Source organism: Solanum lycopersicum, chromosome 12, assembly GCF_036512215.1.
Source record: "Solanum lycopersicum chromosome 12, SLM_r2.1".
In the NCBI taxonomy this organism is placed as follows: domain Eukaryota; kingdom Viridiplantae; phylum Streptophyta; class Magnoliopsida; order Solanales; family Solanaceae; genus Solanum; species Solanum lycopersicum.
The window spans coordinates 3,141,215-3,161,482 of record NC_090811.1 but is presented as its reverse complement, the minus strand read 5'-3'; the positions used below and the strand labels follow the sequence as shown (position 1 = coordinate 3,161,482).

The 20,268-nt window shown below is 32.1% G+C and overlaps 3 protein-coding genes across 3 annotated transcripts; 2 read left to right on the top strand and 1 right to left on the bottom strand.

Annotated features, from left to right (window-relative positions):
- Positions 1-2,620: 2,620 nt before the first annotated feature.
- Positions 2,621-5,804, top strand: LOC101257836 (SPX domain-containing protein 1). Its single transcript, XM_004251670.5, has 3 exons — positions 2,621-3,036; positions 4,606-4,732; positions 5,163-5,804. The coding sequence occupies exons 1-3, from the start codon at positions 2,722-2,724 to the stop codon at positions 5,597-5,599; spliced, it is 879 nt and encodes a 292-aa protein (XP_004251718.1). The 5' UTR covers positions 2,621-2,721; the 3' UTR covers positions 5,600-5,804.
- Positions 5,805-10,666: 4,862 nt separating this feature from the next.
- HO1 (heme oxygenase 1) lies at positions 10,667-14,185 on the top strand. Its single transcript, NM_001321088.1, has 4 exons — positions 10,667-11,390; positions 12,517-12,740; positions 13,609-13,716; positions 13,845-14,185. The coding sequence occupies exons 1-4, from the start codon at positions 10,979-10,981 to the stop codon at positions 13,935-13,937; spliced, it is 837 nt and encodes a 278-aa protein (NP_001308017.1). The 5' UTR covers positions 10,667-10,978; the 3' UTR covers positions 13,938-14,185.
- A 441-nt stretch (positions 14,186-14,626) lies between these two features.
- On the bottom strand, positions 14,627-17,350 carry LOC101244461 (putative late blight resistance protein homolog R1A-3). The gene is made up of 2 exons (XM_069292615.1): positions 16,227-17,350; positions 14,627-16,109 (listed from the first exon to the last, which is right to left on the bottom strand). The coding sequence occupies exons 1-2, from the start codon at positions 17,348-17,350 to the stop codon at positions 14,627-14,629; spliced, it is 2,607 nt and encodes an 868-aa protein (XP_069148716.1).
- Positions 17,351-20,268: the final 2,918 nt, after the last annotated feature.

Below are 20,268 nucleotides of genomic sequence, written 5' to 3'. Positions count from 1 at the left end.
GAAGAGAAAATTCTCTAATTATTCGATTAGAATATCAATAATTTTTTTCTATTGATAATTAATTATTCTAACAAGATAAAATTATTGATTATTATGAATGACATACCTTGAACTCCACTAAAAATATATTCGTAATAATAATTTATTTTCATATTATTATATCATAAATATTTTTAGTACAACTAGAATTAAACCAAAAAAAGAATATAGCCTTTGAAAAAAGGGAAGAATATTATAATAGTACCAAAACAATAGCTTATGCTTCTTTTTATTAAACATATACTCTAATTAGATACGAATCCTATCTTTTCTTGGGAATTGCCAAAATGTCAAAGGCAATAACTAATTAAAAAACTAATCACGATTATTATTTTAATCGTAAAAGCTAAGTTTAAATATTAAATATAAATAAATATTTGTTAGAGAGTGTTTTTTTAATATATTATATTTATTATTGATGTTTGAATTTAAATTTGTCAGAGCAATAATATACTGATATCGAATGGATGGAGGAAGAAAAATACTTGAAAAAAAATATTATTACGTAGAATTCTAATTTTACCATTTATAAAATAGAAAAGTTAGTCTATTGTTGAATTTTTTATTTGTCCTTTTTGTGGAATTTTTTTAATTTTATTTTTTAATAAAAGCTATACGCATATTCCTCAAGCTTTGGAATTATACCATTCTTCTTAATTACAACATAAATTTGTGGAGGATATTTAATCGGCTCGGCTTCAGCAGCTGCTTTTAATTTGAGCCATGTTTTTTTTTTTGAGTAATTATTTAAATAAAAAATTTATAAATTAAAAAGGGAAAACGACCTTAGTAGTAGTCGATAACAACTCAGAGATAATCACACTTCAAACATTAGTTTTTATACGAAAAAGTTTAAAATTATATAAACCTCATGTGAGTGCTTTATTAAATTGATATGAGATTTATAATATCTTACAGTAATACTTAAATAAATCATCACATTCTGTATTTATCATCCTTAACACCTTTGTGCTAGATTATATATCTCTAGTTTCGAGCCGTCATTTAAAACACGGCAAATATGACATTTTGAACAAATGAAACATTACTTGTCTGGGACTTTTTATCAAGAATTATTTTATGTAAAGGCGTAATACGTAAACATGATTTTTAATTTGATAGCAGCTGACAACTATGATATTTAAATTGGAGTTTGTACAAATAGATAATTAATTAAACTTGTATAAAATCAAACATATAGACATATTCGTTCTACATATACTACAAGAAAATTCTACTTGACGTCCTACATATATTACACCATGTAGAATACATGTGTTTACTTATTCAATTTTATACTACTTTACATATCTATTTGGCATACTCAAAATTGAAGATATAATTATCGATCTGCTAAAATCAAGTTAAAGATCATATTTATATATTATATCTTACTTAAAAACAATAATATATATATTTTATTATTATCTTTTAATATCTTTGTTAAATTGAAATAGATAGGACTATATATATATATATAACAAAATATGATAAGCTATATAGCTCACCAGCTTCAGTTACTATTTTGCCACGTCACGGTTACTCAAATCAAAAGGGCCCCACCAGCCTACTTGTTGAAACATAAAGGAATAAAGCATAAACCCTAAGATATCCTCTTATAGATATTTATTAAAAAAAAAAGGCACAATAAAAAGAATATTCCCAACTATACCCCCCCCACCCACCTCACCACTTTTTTTTAAAAAAAATTTATTCGATATTTACTTATATTAAAATTTAATTAATTTGAATTTATATATTTCAAGATTTGTTCTTCAAAGAATACGCTTTTATACTAAAGATTAGAATTCACTATTTTTAGCTAAGAATAAAAGAATTCAACTGTTCTATCACGATCCATATTAATCTTACTCTTATCGACCACTTTCACACATAATATTCTCTCTCCAATTTCCTTACTCCACAAATTTCACCTTTATATTTAAAAGGCAAAAAATATTCTATTTTTATAATAATAGATATATCAAGAGCTATATTTGATTCTTTTTATTGCTCAATGATATATTTATAAATAAAATATAACATTGGCCTTAGAAGTTACCAAAAAATATATATTAAAAAATGCTAATAGCAAACGGCTTATTTAGATAATTATTACGTATCATTTGTAATAAATATAATTAGATAATCTTGCGTCATAAAATAAGATTTTTCCAAATAAAAAAAATATAATTCGATGATATCGAATCGATTATATATATAATAATAAAAAATAAAAAATGTACCTAAAACATCAAGTTTCAAACATTCTATCCATATTATCACTAACTATTTATCAAAAATATATTTTAATTTATCAATCATTTTATTTTCTGATCACAAATAATGAGTAATAGTTTAAGTATGAAAATTGAGATATATAAATATGTTTTTGACTATCAATTTGATATGAAAGAAATTTTTTGTTTTAATAATAATAAATTTAGTATATGAAAGACTTATTCGCATCGAGTATTTATAATAAAATTAAAATAAATAGTAAAAAAAGAGCACAAGAAGAGAATATTCCCAATTATACCCCCACAGCTCACTCTTCATATTCTCTCACTTTTTCTTCACTCCACACACTTAATTTGTTTCCATTATATCAACCATTCAATTCCTTCATTTTTTTCTCTCATTTCTTAACATTTTCTGTGTGTGAATTTCTTCGTCGGAGTTATGAAGTTCGGAAAAAGTTTGAGCAATCAAATCGAAGAAACGTTACCGGAATGGAGAGACAAGTTTTTGTCATACAAGGATTTGAAGAAAAAGTTGAAGTTGATTGAACCGAAGAGATCGGTGAGTTCCGGTGATGGAGACGATGTTAGGGCTTCTAAGAGGATGAAAATGGCTGACGGAGGTTTTGATAAGGCGCCGGAGAAGGAACCGATGACTGATGCGGAAGTTGAGTTTGTGAATTTGTTGGAAGATGAGCTTGAGAAATTCAATTCGTTCTTCGTTGAGAAAGAAGAAGAGTATATCATTCGATTAAAGGTAAAAAAAATTACATTCTGATGCTTTTTTTTGGTAGGATTTTAGAAAAATATTAGGAAAATAGAGTCTCGTCGTGAACCTTGTTTAAATTCGAATTTTTTTGGTGATAATTGCATGAACATTCCTAAAAATATCTTTTTTTTTTGGTAATTTTGCTTGAAGTAGAGGATGATATTTGAAAAAATAAATTAAATGATGTATTTGCCTTTAAATTCTGGACTTGTCTCTGTCTGGAAGCTTCTGGAAGCTGATTTTGCTCTGATTAATGCATTGTTGTTTTGATTTTGGTGATATACAGATCATTTGTGAAACTTGTGGATATGTATTTACTTATGTTTAGTTGTTTAACCAACTTTATGCTCGCTTTTGATCATAGATTTTGATGTTATGAATTTTGAAACTTGAAGTTGTGTTTGGGCATTCTTTTTAGGTGCGAGTTAGCTTCCAGTTTTTGGAACTGAAATGTTTCAACGACTAAATCTAGCTAAGAGATAACTATAATATTGATTTCTAGTGTATCACCCTCCAGGAAGAGAATAAAGTAATGGAATAATTTGCTTTATTAGAACCAAACACAGTGATGTAGTAAAGCATATGATGCTAATTGTGTAATTAAAGAACAAACATATAGAAAAAGAATACCACAAATTAATTCAACTTGTGGATAGAGGCAGAGCAGTTGAAAGATGCTGGCGCTGTTGGATTGATGTAGAAGTATGCTTAGTGCTTACAAAGTAGGATCCAAAATCTGATCACGAGTTTCTAGGATGGCCTTAAGTTACAACAACAACATACCCAGTAGATCCCACTAGGATGACATCAAGTTGATGTGCAATAATAAATGGGTTCACAGTCAAGTGTAATAATCTTTGTAGATATGTACGGGAACCTCTAGATTATGCTTTAGACCTGCCATGGCATGCTTATCTGTTTGTATCGATGACTTTTAGACTTTTTTATACTCACATTAATGAAAATATAACTATTCTCTCAGGGATGAGAACTGGGGCAGGACAGGGCGGGCCGGGGCAAAGAAAGCTCTTAACCGGGGTGGGTTGAGTTTGTTGTAGGGCAAGACTTCACCCGCCCCACCCTATTGCCAATCCTGTATTCTCTTGGTGAAGAGGTCCCCTGTTCTTGCCGAATTGAATTATGTGTGTATGCTTTATACAAGCTTCAACTGTTCTGTTAGGTATTTGCTAGTTATTTGTAGGTTTGGCTTTCAAGTATGAATTTTTAACAAGAGGGCTAAATAGAAGTTTTTATCTGCATCCATGATTTGAATGTGGAGATGTCATAGTGCATAATAAGTACAATCTTATTCTATGGTTTCATTTTGTGACCCAAAGATCCTATAATTTGGTTAGAAGCAAAAGCTTGATGCCATAGTTGTGGTGGGATACACAGAAATCATTGGTACAAGATGTAGTTCACACCAATTATTGGTTATGCATCTAGTTGTTTCCAAGAAGAAGAAAACAATTGCTACTTCTCGATAAATAAAAAATGATTATGCTGTCTTGTTAAATTTTGATACTGTATTTGACATGTTTCGATAATTGGTAACAGGAGTTGCAAGACAGAGTGGCAAAGGCGAAAGATCGTAATGATGAGATTATAAAGATTCGCAGGGAGATAGTAGACTTCCACGGGGAGATGGTTTTGCTGGAAAATTACAGTGCCCTCAACTATACTGGTAAATCCAATGTCTTTCTTTGGGTATATGAAATTAATTGTGCCTCAGAATTTTAAGGATACCTTTGAGAAGTCTTTGTAAATGTGCAAGAGTTGATACTCAGGCTTGTGCTATACATTTGCGTCGACACTCATTGTCTGCTTGGTGAGCACTGAGATTTCGGTGTCTGTAGAGCTAGAAATGGTGCAGGAACAACTTGAGATAGAAGATAAGTCACCTGTATTATCTCATGAGCAGCTGCGGATGTAGCTCGTAGGCAATGGGTTCATCCGAAGTATATATGTGAAAACCAATTAAACTCTCAACAAATATTAGATCTGCACCCATAATTTTAGAAGTACCACGACTTCAGTGCTAACCCATCAAGTTTAAATCCCGGATCCGCTTCCGGTGATGAGCCATTCTGATCTATTACTGTTTTTGCTTATAGGGCTCGTGAAGATACTCAAGAAATATGACAAAAGGACTGGTGCTCTTCTGCGCTTGCCCTTCATTCAGAGGGTCTTGCAGCAGCCTTTCTTCACCACTGATTTGCTATACAAGCTTGTAAAGGAATGTGAGAGTTTGATCGACCGTCTATTCCCCATCATTGACACCTCGTGTATTGCCTCGGAAGCTGACGGAAATGAAACTTCAACTAGCTGCACCAACAAAAACGAGGGTCTACTTAGAGCCCCAAAGGAGCTGACAGAGATAGAGTATATCGAAAGCTTATACATGAAGAGCACCATATCTGCTTTACGTGCTTTAAAAGAGATTCGGAGCAAGAGCTCAACGGTTAGTGCTTTCTCATTGCCTCCATTGCAAATCAGTGGACCAGAAGATACTTGGAATAAAATTCCAATCTTAGAACAAGCAGCCAAGTAGTCTTAACTATATCGGCACAGTTGTTTGATGCCCCCTTGAATGTGTTCTCTTTTTATACACCAACTAGTATTTTTTTTTTCATTTTTCAGGGTCTGATAATTCACATGTTTTGCATGTATTAGATACTAACACACATGTAAAATACACAAATTTTAATCTCAAAAGTGTGTGATGAACTCCCGTCGTTCATCTCTTTAACTGGTTATTCTGCTAGTATGTGTCTTGAGAAGGTAAAGAGATTTGTCTTCGATCGAGCTCAACTTCTATATACTGACAATTTTCAGTTGTAAGATTACCTAAAGCTCTATATCCTATATAGGTAATCGACTGTAAAGTCGATTCATAACCTGAAAAATAGCAACTGTCTGGAAAGATGAAGATTTATGAAGACTATAGTGAAAAATGCAGAAAAAAAACTGCTATAAAGGGACCAAATTAGACTAGAGACTGGAATTCCATTAATACTAACATTTAAGATCAACACTTTGCTACCGTTGGAGGAAGGCAACAACATAATACCTAACATAGTTCTCTCACAAGTCGAGTTTGGGAGGGTGCAATGTGTACAAGCCTTATCCTACTTACGTGGGGTGGGGTAGAGATATTTCTGATGGATTTTTATTTTTAAAAAATCGTTTTTCGAAACGAATTTGAAAAAAATGGTAGAATGAAAAGTTGTGATGAATATTGAACAAAGAAAGTATTGACAATAATAATCTTTTCTTTCGTTGCGTCTAAATTTTATATTACCGACATGGTAACGAACTAGTTACAAGTAAGTTACAAGAGCAAGAATCACATTGTTGTTTAGAGCTAATTTAATCATATGAATAAATAAACTCCTTCATTATCTTCTTGAATTTGTCAATAAAATAGAGGATTTGATATTTATGGGTTTTGACAACAATCTCAAGTCTATATACAATAACTGGATTTACAATCAAATATTACATGAATTTTTTTCGTTAAATGTATAGATTTGAGCAAAGGATAGATAACTCTCGTATCTATCATTGAATATAATAATCTTTCAGACGCTCTTCAACGTATGTTTTCTTCACTAGATAAAATTAGGGGTGAGTTCTATCCACGTCTCACTAAAATACCATCGAATGGTGTTGACTCTCTTATCCACTATTGAATATAATAATCTTTTAGATGATTCTCAACGTATGTTTTCTTCACTTGATAAAATTCGGGTGAGTTCTACTATGTCTCAGTAATACATCGATTCGACTCGATTATTTCAGTGAGATTAACTAGTATCTACTGCATTTTCATTTTCTAAACGGAAAAGAGTCTAAAATACCCTTAAAGTATTGGAAATGGTATAAAATTACCCTTCATCCACCTATTGAATCCAAAATACCCTTCCCACCCACCTATTGGGTCCAAAATACCCTTGTCATCCACCTTTTGATTCAAAATTGACCACTTATTTAACGGTTTTTTATTTAAACTATTTAAATATTTTTTAAATACATGGCGTTCAACTATTTGCTATAATTTAACTTATTAGTATAATTTATAAATTAATCTACTACTCATTCATTACTAATTATTAAACCCTCCAAATTAATAAATCACTCACATTATTAATGCAACAATAGAAAAGCTTCTGGCAATTGAGTTTTTAAAAAATTTGAGACGAAAATATCTATAGAAGTAAATTATCATACATTCAAGTGTCTAAATAAAAATTACCGATAAACTTAAAAGTCTGACTATGTTCATCTTAATTATTCTTACGTGCAATTATGTGATGTTACTTCATAGGTAACTTTTTTTCAAAATAATATATTAAAAGGTTTAAAACAAATCATAAATATTTATAAAATTATATTTTAAAAAAGTGCATGAATTAATTCGGAATGTATTACTTCTTTACCTTTAATCATAAATTTCTAATTCAATCTTGAAAGAGAATCAAATTGAATGTTTCCTCCTAAATAAGCGGCTCAACATAAATTTAATTGGGGCTTCGATTCAGACTCAAATAATTTTGGATGTAATTTTCATTAATCTATAATTTCATCGTGTTTTAGTAATTTTTATGACGATTTTTATATTATAGTTAGATAATTAATTGGGTGGGGTTTAGTTAGTAATGGGTGGGTAGCGGGTTGGTTTATAAATAATACAAATAAATTAAATTATAACACATTAGTTGAACATCAAGTATTTTAAAAATATTTGAATAGTATAAATTTAAAATCGTTAAATAAGTGGTCAATTTTGAACTCAAAGGTGGATGACAAGGGTATTTTGGAGCCAATAGGTGGATGAAAAAGACATTTTAGAGCCAATAGGTGGATGAAGGGTAATTTTGTACCATTTTCAATACTTTAAGGGTATTTTAGACCCTTTTCCGTTTTCTAAAACATATTTATTTTTTCTAGTGCTACATCCAATTTCTTCTACATATTGCTTTGATCTTTTTAGTTTTTCGACGTCCTCCAAATACTATTATTGGATTTAAATTAAGAAGATAAATAAAGATTATAAGTTCCAAAAAAATTATTACTAATATATGAAGGCACTTAATATGACCTTTTTTTTAAAAAAAGTATTAACATAAATATCCATGGACAAAGGATATTAGTTACCTTTATTTATTTATTTATTAAATTAAATTATTTATGTCGATTTTTTTTTTAAATATATAGACCAAATGAAATTAATGTTCAATTGACATTGATTTTATTTATTTCGACTTTTCTCGATTTGATTTTCTTAATTGTATTGATCTTTTTTGCTAAATAGTATTTTATAATATTAATATATTCGCACTATATTAATACGATAAATTAATTTAATAAAGTATTTTAAATATCGAATCATTAAATCGAAAAAAAAGTGTCACGCTAAAATAATTATTTTTTAATTCTTCCCATGCATGTACCTTGTTCTTATCCTCGTCATTATTGGTGCTATACATTATTATTCTTCTTTATAGAATTTCTTTATAAAAAAAATCGATCATTAATTCTACTTGTAATATTATATTCATCGATTTATTCGAGATTTAATAAATAGAAATTATTGATCACATGCACAAATTTATTGAAGTTATACTAACCACCACTGGAACCTTTAAAATATATAGTTACATGGCAATAAGCAATATAAAATATATATTAAAAATCGAATCAGATTAGAATTTTTTGTATTAAAAAAATTGATTATCATATCAAAATTAAAAATTTAAAATTGAATATTAAACACTTCTTCAATCATAATGAATTAATTATCATAGATATAATATATAATCACGATTTTAACTTGGCGTTAACTAATATTTATGACCTTTAATTTTGGGTGTGCATATGTAGACACTTAAACTTGTATAAAATTGAGCAAATGAACACATTCGTCTTACCTGACAATTTTATATCCTACATGACATTCTACGTGTAGTATGTCATGTAGGACACCTGTGTCTACTTATTCAGTTTTATAATAATTTAAGTGATTATTTGTACACATCTAAAGTTGAAAGGCATAATTATTCGTTAATACTAAGTCAAGAGTCATATTTATTTATTATGTCTTTATTATATATATGAGTAGGATTAATAAATAACTTGAATGTCTCCGTTAACTATATATGTCAATAAATTCATAAGTCAGAGTTTAAAAGTGAACGTTATTTTAACTTCTTTTATCTGATTTGTCTAAAAACTAACATGTAATATTTGACAAATTATGAACCTATTAACCCTTTTTTTTCTTTGATACTTAATTACTAAATCGAAGTTTGATTAAACTTACTCGAGTTTCATTTACTAAACCAATTAATATTATGCAAGTTTGTGTTAAACATTTAATTACGTATATCGAATATCAAATACTCAAAATACTCCTACAAGCAAGCATTTATAAGAAAATATTGAAGTATTTATTTCATGAAATAATAAAACTTGAATATGAGATATTATAAATTTTTTTCGAAAAGATGAACAGAGTGACAAATTCTATATTCATCAAACAATATATATATATATATATATATCAACTTGGAATATTAAAGGTTGGATTAACGTTAAGTATAAGAAGAAAAAAAAAATACATATAAAATTTCAGTTGACTTTTTGTAAAAATTACTCATAGATTTACTTTATATTCCTTATTTTTATGTTAATAATAATAAAACAATTACATATTATCGTAGTATTTGAGTTTGTCCAAGTGTTAAAAATAATAATAATAACAAAAAAAAATATTTGTTTTTTCGTAAAATTTGATCACAAACTCTCTAAACTTCACTTTTTTCCCCATTCAAAAGAATAAACACTTCCCCTTCATCGGACGGTGTTTATGCAGACATTGTGTCATTTGAAATATCGAAATTTTTTAAAAAATTATAAAATATATTATCAATTACTTTTTAACAAATATAATAACAATGGTATATCAATGTAATTTTATAAACAAAACTTAAAAAAAAAAGATATATGTTTATATATAATTTTCGATATATACTTTTTCTTTAACAAATAACCAAAATATCTTTTATTCTTTTTTGGTTCCTAAGAAAACTTATTCATGGCACTAGGAATTCCATGTCAACCATTTTGCACATCACAATAATTATATATATTATATATATATATATTTTTTTTATATATATATAAAAAAATTATTAATAGCGCCACACAAAATACAATTAAGAAAACGTAAAGGACTTAAACGACGTCGTACTCATTCAATTCCTTTACTGTTACGAAATCATTTCTCGATTAACAAATAAATAATTACTTCGTTCATCTTTACTTATTCATATTTGATTTAATATAATTTTTTAAACATAAATTAATAATATCATTTCTATGGTAAAAATATAAATTATAATTGATATATTATAGTTTTTAATATAATGAATGAGTAAAAATAGACGCTTATTCATATTTGATTTAATATAATTTTTTAAACATAAATTAATAATATCATTTCTATGGAGTGTAAAAATATAAATTATAATTGATATATTATAGTTTTTAATATAATGAACGAGTAAAAATAGACGGTAGCGAATAATTATAAAAACTTATCCATGGAGGAAGGACTCCAAGAACTTTTAGCCATTGCACTGTAAACGCCATTGAAATTTGAAAAACTTCCCATAAATTCCATTAAAAAACAATCATTTTTATATTCATTTTTCTACATATTTCATCATATAGATACACTGATTGTTGTATCTATTAGCTTTTGCTTGTAAGAAACCCTTATACACATTAAAGAATACTATAAAGATTCAATTTTGTATAGCAATCATCACTTCTTTCTTGTTCTAATCCATTCAAGAAGAAGGTTAATCTGTCCTTTTCACTTCTCTTTTTTTTTCAAATACCCTTTGTTCAAGACTCTTCCTTTAAGATGGCTTCTATATCACCCTTATCTCAATCTCAACCCCTTTTGGAGAAACCTCAGTTTACAGTTTTGAACAAGTCTCAAAATCAGTTTTTTTCAATACCCTTTTCAAGATTCACTCAAAGTTGTAATCTTTCTTTGAAAAAATCAAGGATGGTGGTTGTTTCAGCAACAACTGCTGCTGAGAAATCAAATAAGAGGTATCCTGGTGAGGCTAAGGGGTTTGTGGAGGAAATGAGGTTTGTGGCTATGAAGTTGCATACTAAGGACCAGGCTAAGGAAGGGGAAAAAGAGCCTGTAGATCAGCCTTTGGCCAAGTGGGAGCCTAGTGTTGAAGGGTACTTGAAGTTCTTGGTGGATAGCAAATTGGTTTATGATACTTTGGAAAGAATTGTGGAAAAGGCTCCTTTTCCTGAGTGTGAGTTTTTCTTAATTTATGTGCATCTGTTAGTGTTGTAATATGTTGTTTTGTTTGGTTCATGGTATTGACAATTGAATAACTTGACTGATTGGTTCTGCTTTGGGGTGTTTTGTTTGGTTCATGGGTATTGACAATTGAACCATTTGACTGATTGGTTCAGCTGTGTGTGTGTGTGTGGGGGGGGGGGGGGGGGATTAGTATGTTATACTCTTTTAACTGTGGAATTTTGAGATGAGTTTTTCAATTCTGTTGGTACCTATGCTGCTTTTTTGTCATTGATTCTTTGATATCCATTAAGGTTCTAATATATTGTTTTGTTTGGTTCATGCTATTGATAATTGAAAACGCTTGATGGATTCCTCCTTTTGTGGGAATATATTATACTCTTTAATCAGTTGAGGAGTAGTCTCTGATCCTCATTTTCTTTTGTGTAAACAGAAAGTTCCCAGTTGTATAGAAAATCATGCTTAGTAGATTCTTTACTTTTTGGTATATTACATGTATATGGCCAGTTTGACCATGTTTATGAATGAATATACTATACTTGCACTTGATCAAAAAAATAATTTACTCTTTAAACTTTGGAGATCATTGTGGAAAAGGTTTGTTGGTTTCTATTGGTATTTCTGAGCAACATGGTAGTTGATAATTGATGATTTTATTATCATCGAGTTGTGATCTTCGGTTCCCAAACAAGTAGATGTTGAAATTCATTCCATAAGCTGTAACTCAATAGTGAGCTAACAAAGACATGTAAAGGGATATGGTAGAATTTGTCTTCTGGATGATAGAGAAGCTCAGTTGTGAGAGAAGAACTGATTTGCTGATGTTGTTTTGAACCAATCAGTTGAATTTCAGCTCTAACTAATGACCCCAGGGCTGATCTGCTACGCTTCCTTTTTCTTTCCCTTTGGTTGTTTCAGCTTTATGTTTAGTAATGCTTTTTCACCAACGGAGTTCACAACATGAATAAGTTAACTTGCTTTACATACAAAGTACTTTGCTTTTCTTTTACGGCAAAGGCATGTGATCTGTGCCTTTCCAAGCACACTCTCCACATAGATGCATAAATAAATGAGTTGGTAGTAAAACAGAATCTTAGAACTCTTACATTTGACTGCAGATGCTGAGTTCAGGAATACAGGATTAGAAAGGTCTGAGGTTCTAGCAAAGGATTTGGAATGGTTTAGGCAGCAGGGTCATGCCATCCCGGAACCATCAACTCCTGGTGTCACCTATGCTAGTTACTTAGAGGAGCTATCAGAAAAGGATCCTCAAGCATTTATTTGCCATTTTTACAACACCTACTTTGCTCATTCAGCTGGAGGCCGCATGATAGGGAAAAAGGTCAGTGATCTCTTCTTTTAAGTTTTTAGTATTATTTCACATTGTTAGTCTGATACTGTGGTGTATAAAGGTAGAATTTTATCATAGAAATATGGAATGAACAAAAGCTTAGATGGTTCTAAGTCACAATTCGAAGGGTACCCTCTGATGACACCCAAAGATGTGACTTTGACACTTAGTTGGTCAATGAGGTGGGAGGAGAACCATCCATTTAAGCCTTAGTGAGCAGAGTTACCTAGTACGGTGCTAGTGAGAGGTAGCAGGTACTCAGTGTAATAGCGAGGTGCATCCGAGGCAACTCATGTGGAGATGACATTATTTTTGGTTCTCAATAAACTCAAGTCATTACACCCTTTTATTGATTCATATCTCTTCCCCTCTTTGTATTCTGTTTTCTGTTTGCCACTTGAGGTGCGTTACATAGGCCTTAAAATTTTCGTAATACCATTTTTCTCTGTTTACCATACTTCCATTCATCCACTCATTAGTACTTCAAATTTGATGGATAGTTGAAATGTTATAAGTTCCTATCTTTATCATCGCTTAGTCTCAAAATGACAAAATCAACTCAAGTCTATGATTACTGTAACAAATAAACTAAACAACGTTGTAAAGATGAAAATTTGAGCTTTCATCAGTGTTAAAAATGCTCGTCAGATGATAAATTCAGATTAGAAGAAATGTAAAAAAGGAGGCAATCCTATACTGTGGTTACGAATTCCTCTGTTAGACTAGTACTGTGGTAGAGGTTGTTGTCTCCCTATTGCATAGTTTTTGTTCCTTTCCTTCTTCCCTTCTTAGAGCTATGAATGTTTACAAGGAAAAAGGCAGTTACTTGTCGACAATCATGCTGCTTCTTCCTTTATAGGTAGCTGAAAAGGTACTTGACAAGAAAGAGCTGGAATTCTACAAATGGGACGGCGATCTTTCTCAGCTGCTGCAGAATGTTAGGGATAAGCTGAACAAAGTTGCAGAAGTAAAATCATTAGCTTTCCCTTTACAAGTTTTCAACTTTTTAAAACTATAATCATTTCTTTCACCTTACTCGTTTCCATTGATGGGGTTAACGACTTAACATGATCCATTTTCGATTCTTTTGCTCAGAACTGGACTAGAGAGGAGAAGAATCATTGTCTGGAAGAGACAGAGAAGTCATTCAAGTTCTCCGGGGCCATTCTCCGTTTGATATTTTCTTGATGCACAACTTTGCGCTTTGTTTCCTCGTTTTAACTTGTACATTGGATGGTTGAAAGGTCAAATTTCTTTGAATATTTGTGTTCCTTTTCACTTTCTTTCTGTCTATGTTGTGTAAGAACTTGATTATAAATAAGTGCTACATCATTATTCAACACTCAAAAGTTGCTGCTGCTCAACTACCAAGATGTTTAAGGCCCAATTTGTTCTAATGCCAAATCATGTTATAGATCAAAAGGCTTGTTGAAAAACTTATACATCCTTTTAATTTTGTTTTTTGTTTCTCTGGTTTTGACTTGATATGAAATCTAAGAATTAAAGAAGACTTTTGAATTGCGTAGCCAAAAAAAAATGCAAATGAGTACATATTCAAAAGAACAACAATTAAAGATAATTATGATGTTCGGATCAGCTTATGTATATCTTGACTACTTCTCCTGGATCTCATATCTCACTGATAATGCCTTAGCAACAGTTAATATTGGTCTGCAATAGCACAATGTTCATTCAGATAAAACTCCAATAATGAAATAAGATAAGCAAATGATAAAAAAAAAATCAAAATTCTGAAGTCTTCAATCCTCAGCTAACATCAGTCTGAATCAGAATCACTGTAAGTCTGATATAAGCAAAGTTGAGTCCATTTCGTTCATGTTCTGAATTGTTGTATAGTTTCAAATACAATTATTGTACTAACCTGGATCGTTGTCAGAACGAACCTCCACAGGTTTGTTTCCTATGTATTCGTGCTCTTCTTGAATTCGGCCAGCAGAAGCCATGAGTTTTGCACTACAGTTCTGTAACTCGATTAGTTGTAGCGAGTAAATATCAGCAAACTCAGCAGGGATCTCCTCCAAATGAAAGCAATGTCTGATCACGAGATGCTCAAGGACAGGGAAATGATCATCAGTGGCTTTCCAGTACTTGAGATTTGTACCTTCGATAAGCAAAAGCTTCAATTGAGGAAATCCCCCTTCAATGGGATACCATTCTGTGCCATGACAAGCATCTGGTTTCAGCTTCAGCACCTCCAGGTTAGGACACTTACCTATAATGTTCAAGTCCTCCCATGCTAGACGAGTTCCGACTAGTTTTAACTTCTTGAGCTTAGTTGGAAAATGTTCAGCACTAGGTACATAGACAGGAGATCTCTGGAATCTCAAATCCGAGCGTCTTACCTGAAACCAATCAACTTTGATACTCAATGTTTCTAGCTGATGTAGATCAGCAAGACTATGAAAGTTCATATCTTCTTCACGCATGCTATAGTCATAGACGTGCCCTCGGATACATAGTTTCTTAATGTTTTGAATCCTTGAAATGACCTTCTTAGTGCAACAATAAGGAATCAAGCCAGAAACAGTCTCTATATTTGACCAAACCAAGTGTCTGTCAGCATCAGTGGATGAACTTAGAGGATCAGACAAGTAAAATTTTCTCAGTTTCAAGCACCTTAATTGTGTCGTTTCCCAAATTAGTCCCGGGAACTTTATGAACGAGCTTGCTGACCCTCGAGCTATAAAAGTTTGTAGATTCCATAAATTGCGAATTCCCCGAGGTATACCAAAAGATGTATGAGTAGACAAGGATAGGAACCTCAACCAAATGAGGCTTAGTATTTGGAGAGGAAAACTTGAGAAGAAGATTGAAGTCAAGTCCAAGACTCTGATTAAATTCAAATGACCAAGCTCCAAGTTGGAATTATTACTGAGATAAGGTGAAGCAAACAGGAAAATTGAACGAGTTCTTCTCAAGGGACTCGTCTCATCATTAGCGGACATCCTTATCAACTGATGATTTTGAAGTGAAAGGGACTTAAAACCTTGAACATCAACATCAGTTTGTTGCCTTTCTTGTATGCTAATCCATCGACAGCCTGCAGGAGGAACGAGTTTCGTTTCCTCATCATCATCACCATCTGCATCAGATAAGTAGTCATTTCTGATGAACAAAATGTTTTGGTTTTGTGCTTCTCTCAAACATATCTCATGGACCAGATCATGAATCTTACATGTCTTGATTTTTGTTCCATCTGCATTTCTTTGGCTAACTAAAACTAGACACCTATCCACGAGATCCTGCAAACGGTTTTCAGCCTCTACTTCAAGGTCACCCTCCAACTTCAAGAACCCCTCAACGATCCATAATCTCACCAATTTCTTCACTGAAATTTCACTGTCTTCCGGAAATATTCCCAAATACAGAAGGCATGCTTTTAATTCAATAGGCAAGTAGTTGTAACTCAATGCGAGCACGCGCAGACATTATTCATCAGGATCTTTCGTTACCAACGACTTGATATTCTCAGCAACATTCTCCCATTCTTCTTTTGTTCTCTTAGATTTGGAGAGAATCCCAGCAACAACAATTGTTAGTGATAGCCCTTGACATTTGTTTGCAATTTGCTCCCCTATAGGCACTAGTTCAGGCGGGAAGCTTTCATTTGCAAACGCCTTGCTCTTAAAAAGGTCCCAACTCTCATCTGAATTCATGAGACTCATCTTTAAAGAAAGATTGCTTGAGCTAGCATAAATAGCTACCTCAGTATGACGGGAAGTCAACAATATTCGACTCCTATTATCATCAACTGGAAAACATTGTCTCATGTCATCCCATGCTTTATAGCTCCACATGTCATCCATGACAATAAGATACCTCTTACGTTTCAATTTTTTCTGTAGTATGTCTGCTAGCTCTGATTCATCTCTGCTGTAGACGTTATGATCGATTTTGATGATAGATTGAAGAAGACTCACCAGGATTTCCTTCACATTGTATTCTTTAGATATAGTAGCCCAAGCACGAACGTCAAAATGGGACTGAATTGAAGGATGGTTGAAAACTTGTTTTGCTAAAGTTGTTTTACCAATGCCTCCCATCCCAACAATCGGGATGACTTTTAGTTCATCAGTAGAGCCTCTTGTGAGTTCTTCAAGCATCCTTTTCTCTTCCTTGTCACGTCCCATCATATTGTTCGAAACTTGCAGATTTTCTGAGCTACTTGTCTCACGTGCCAAGGACCACATCGATGCTTGCCTACCTTTATGATGTTGAATCTTTTTCGACTCTTCTAGGACACAGTCTATGTCCTTTGCTACTCGTAGCAAGCTCTCACGAAGTTCCTCATGTGCTTTTCCTCTCTGCATTTCATCTTCTGCTATCATAGCTTCTCTTAGTCCAAATTCAATCCTGTCTTCCGCGACATTTGCAAAACCTTTTATCCGCGCTTCCAAATCTGTCATTTCTCCATAATCACTGATTTGTTTCTCCTTGAGAAATGCTTCTAGAAAACTGACTTTCTTATGAAGATCAACGATTTCTTCTTCGTGGTAACAGATAAGGGATCGCATTGGCGAATCAGACATCAGTAACAGTTCCATTGTTCTTATAAGAGATGCTATGCTTGCATAGGCCATATCTATTTCCCCTGCTTCCAAATACAAGTAATTAGGACCTGAAACAAGTCATAGGATGGCAATAACACAATTCGCGAAGTTATCAAAAGAGAGAGGTACGTAAATTCTACGATAAATCACGCTATTTTCAGTCTTGATCACTCTTCACTATTCCGATTTCTCAACCATATCGCTGCACGGATATTAGTTAGAAACAATTGAAGCTATATATAAATTGGTAACTGTCAATTTCACTGGTTGCCTAATTCCTTGTAGCTCTAGGAATGGCAATGGGGCGGGGCAGATGGGGGCCAGGGTGGGTTCAAGGCTATGCGTTGGGCGGGGCGGATGGGGGGCAGGGTGGGTTCAAGGCTATGCACGGGGCGGGGTGGGGCAGATGCAGGTTTAAGGCTATGCCGGGCGGGGCGGGTTTAAGGTTGTGTGGGGCAATGAGGATGCGGGTTTAAGGCTATGCTAGGCGGGGCGGGTTTAAGGTTGTGTAGGGCTGGGCTGGACGGGTTGCGGGTATATGTGATGTGGATTTAAACTTAATTTTAACTTTGTACGTCTTACAACTCATAAGAGTCAATAGAATATTATTTATTAAGATAATTTGTTTAAAGCTACTAAAATAATACAATTTCTTACATGTTTGATAGTTGATCTCTAAAAAAACAAAATTTTAAGTCATTATGTATCAAATTAATACACTTAATGAAAAAATGAATTTATTTTTATGAATTTTAGTTTTAGTATCAAACTTGACTAGAAAAAGAAAATATCAAAAAAAATCATGAAGCGCAGGTTCATGCGTGGCGGATTAAAAATTTCGTGGGTTAAGCTCAACCCGCCCCGCCCCATTGCCATCCCTACGCCCAACCCAACCTATCCCAGGCAACTAAACGAGATAAAGAAAGCAACTGACAATGTGTAAAACCTTGCTGCGGGAGAGTCTTTCTAATGAGAATAAAAAAAGTTTTTGGGCAAGACAAGAACGGAAACTCGCCCTTTGACACCAAGGGAATAAGAGCTGTTTGTTGGTGATGACTTGGCGAAAGGAATCTATTGGAGAAGGTTCTCAAACCTGGTTACAACCAACGCAGAATCAACAAGTTCAGTCGAACAAGATAATAAATATGGTTTGATAAAGTCATAATAATCTTCAAAATTTTAATGAGCTACAATTCCTACAGCCTTTTGAGTCTCTTAACAATAGTCCTATTTATCATATCCTACATCTTCTCTAACTTACATTGTTCTTTATCCTCCAAAAATACTATCGCACTTATATCGAATTCTTCCAACACACAACCGATAACATTTTTAAATGATCCGAGCAAAATAGGTAAGAAAAGAAGTGTATAAATATGAGATTAACAATATAAGAATCAAGATTAGAGATCATACAAAAAATGCAAAGAAAATGACATACCTCCAATAGCTGAAAAGTGAAAGTGTTAATTAGTTACCAAATATAAGCTATATATATATATATATATATATATATATATATATATATATATATATATATATATATATATATATATATATATAAATAAAATTATAATTATGTAATACTAGTACTAATAATAATAATAATGTCAAAGAAATGGGCTAACTGACAAGTCCAACAAGTTACAGATAGGCCAGTGTGATGAAGAAAAATGGAAATAGTAAATTAGTTGTATTTTAAAGCTTTAAAAATAATGTTTTTGGGTCCAGCCCCCAGCCCCCCACATTGCGCCATATTGTTTTATAAATGTCCCATTATTTTCAATAAAAAAAGATGTGAAGTAATTATCGAAGTTGTTCCGGATTTTCATAAAGATATTTTAACTTTGTGTCTGTCCTATTATTCCAATAAACAATTTTGAATAGATATATACTGTTCAAAATTGTTAAGTGGGGTAACAGGACAGTTGCAAAGTTAAAGTGTATTTTTGAAAATTCGAGACAGCTTCAATGGTGACTTTATGTCTTTTTTCTTTTCAATAACCATAGTTTATATATGCTGGACATTCATATAACTATACAACGTAATAAATAAATATGCCTGTTAACTTGGTCTCATTTTATAAATGTCCTCTAATTTAGGATATGTACAAGTAGACACTTAAACTTGTATAAATTTGAATAAGTAGACTACAAGAAAGCTATGAATTACATGGGGAATTTCCAGGGGATTAGTATGAAAATAAGTATCCTACTGATTTCCATACTGATCCTGAGGAAAATTCTCATGTAATTCACACCTTTCTTGTCCTATGTGACATAATACACGTAGGACACAAATGGTCATGTAGGACGTGTATGTCTATTTGTTCAACTTTGGGGAAAATGCATAAGTATCCCCCAACCTATGCCCAAAATTTCAGAAACACACTTATACTATACTAGGTCCTATTACCCCGAACTTATTTTATTAATAATTTTCTATCTCTTTTCAACATACGTGACACTATCAACCGGATAACTTGAAAAAATTGTCAGCACGCGTTGAGCTAGAAGATAGTGCCACGTAGGTCGAGAATGAGTAGAAAATTATTTATACAATAAGTTCAGGGTAAAAAAAACCTTAGTATAGTATACGTGTGTCTCTGAAATTTCGAGCATAGATTTAGGGGTACTTATGCATTTTCCCTTCAACTTTGTATAAGTTTAAATGTCTGTTTGTACACACCCAAAATTGGACGGCATAAATGTAAAATGAAACCAAGTCAAAGGACATATTTATATATTATGCCTAACCATGTATACGTAACTCGACATGAAGGAGTGTTTTTGGCAATATATTTTGCATAGCTTTAAATAGATGTTTAGGGCATTTTCTTCTTATATCATGATTTATTGTATGAGTAACTAACCCTAATCTTTGTTGAATTTATAATTGCTATTTCATTTTGAGGTGTATAATTGAACCAGATCCTTGAGGCTAGAGA

Excerpts from the sequence above, each read along its gene's own strand:
- HO1 (NM_001321088.1), top strand. The coding sequence starts at position 10,979 with ATGGCTTCTATATCACCCTTATCTCAATCTCAACCCCTTTTGGAGAAA. Across the intron at positions 11,391-12,516 it reads AAAGGCTCCTTTTCCTGAGT|ATGCTGAGTTCAGGAATACA; the intron begins GTGAGTTTTTCT and ends ATTTGACTGCAG. Across the intron at positions 12,741-13,608 it reads GCCGCATGATAGGGAAAAAG|GTAGCTGAAAAGGTACTTGA; the intron begins GTCAGTGATCTC and ends CTTCCTTTATAG.
- LOC101257836 (XM_004251670.5), top strand. The coding sequence starts at position 2,722 with ATGAAGTTCGGAAAAAGTTTGAGCAATCAAATCGAAGAAACGTTACCG. Across the intron at positions 3,037-4,605 it reads AGTATATCATTCGATTAAAG|GAGTTGCAAGACAGAGTGGC; the intron begins GTAAAAAAAATT and ends AATTGGTAACAG. Across the intron at positions 4,733-5,162 it reads CAGTGCCCTCAACTATACTG|GGCTCGTGAAGATACTCAAG; the intron begins GTAAATCCAATG and ends TTTTGCTTATAG.
- LOC101244461 (XM_069292615.1), bottom strand. The coding sequence starts at position 17,350 with ATGGCCTATGCAAGCATAGCATCTCTTATAAGAACAATGGAACTGTTA. Across the intron at positions 16,110-16,226 it reads GTTGCTGAGAATATCAAGTC|TGAAATTTCAGTGAAGAAAT; the intron begins GTTGGTAACGAA and ends TCCGGAAGACAG.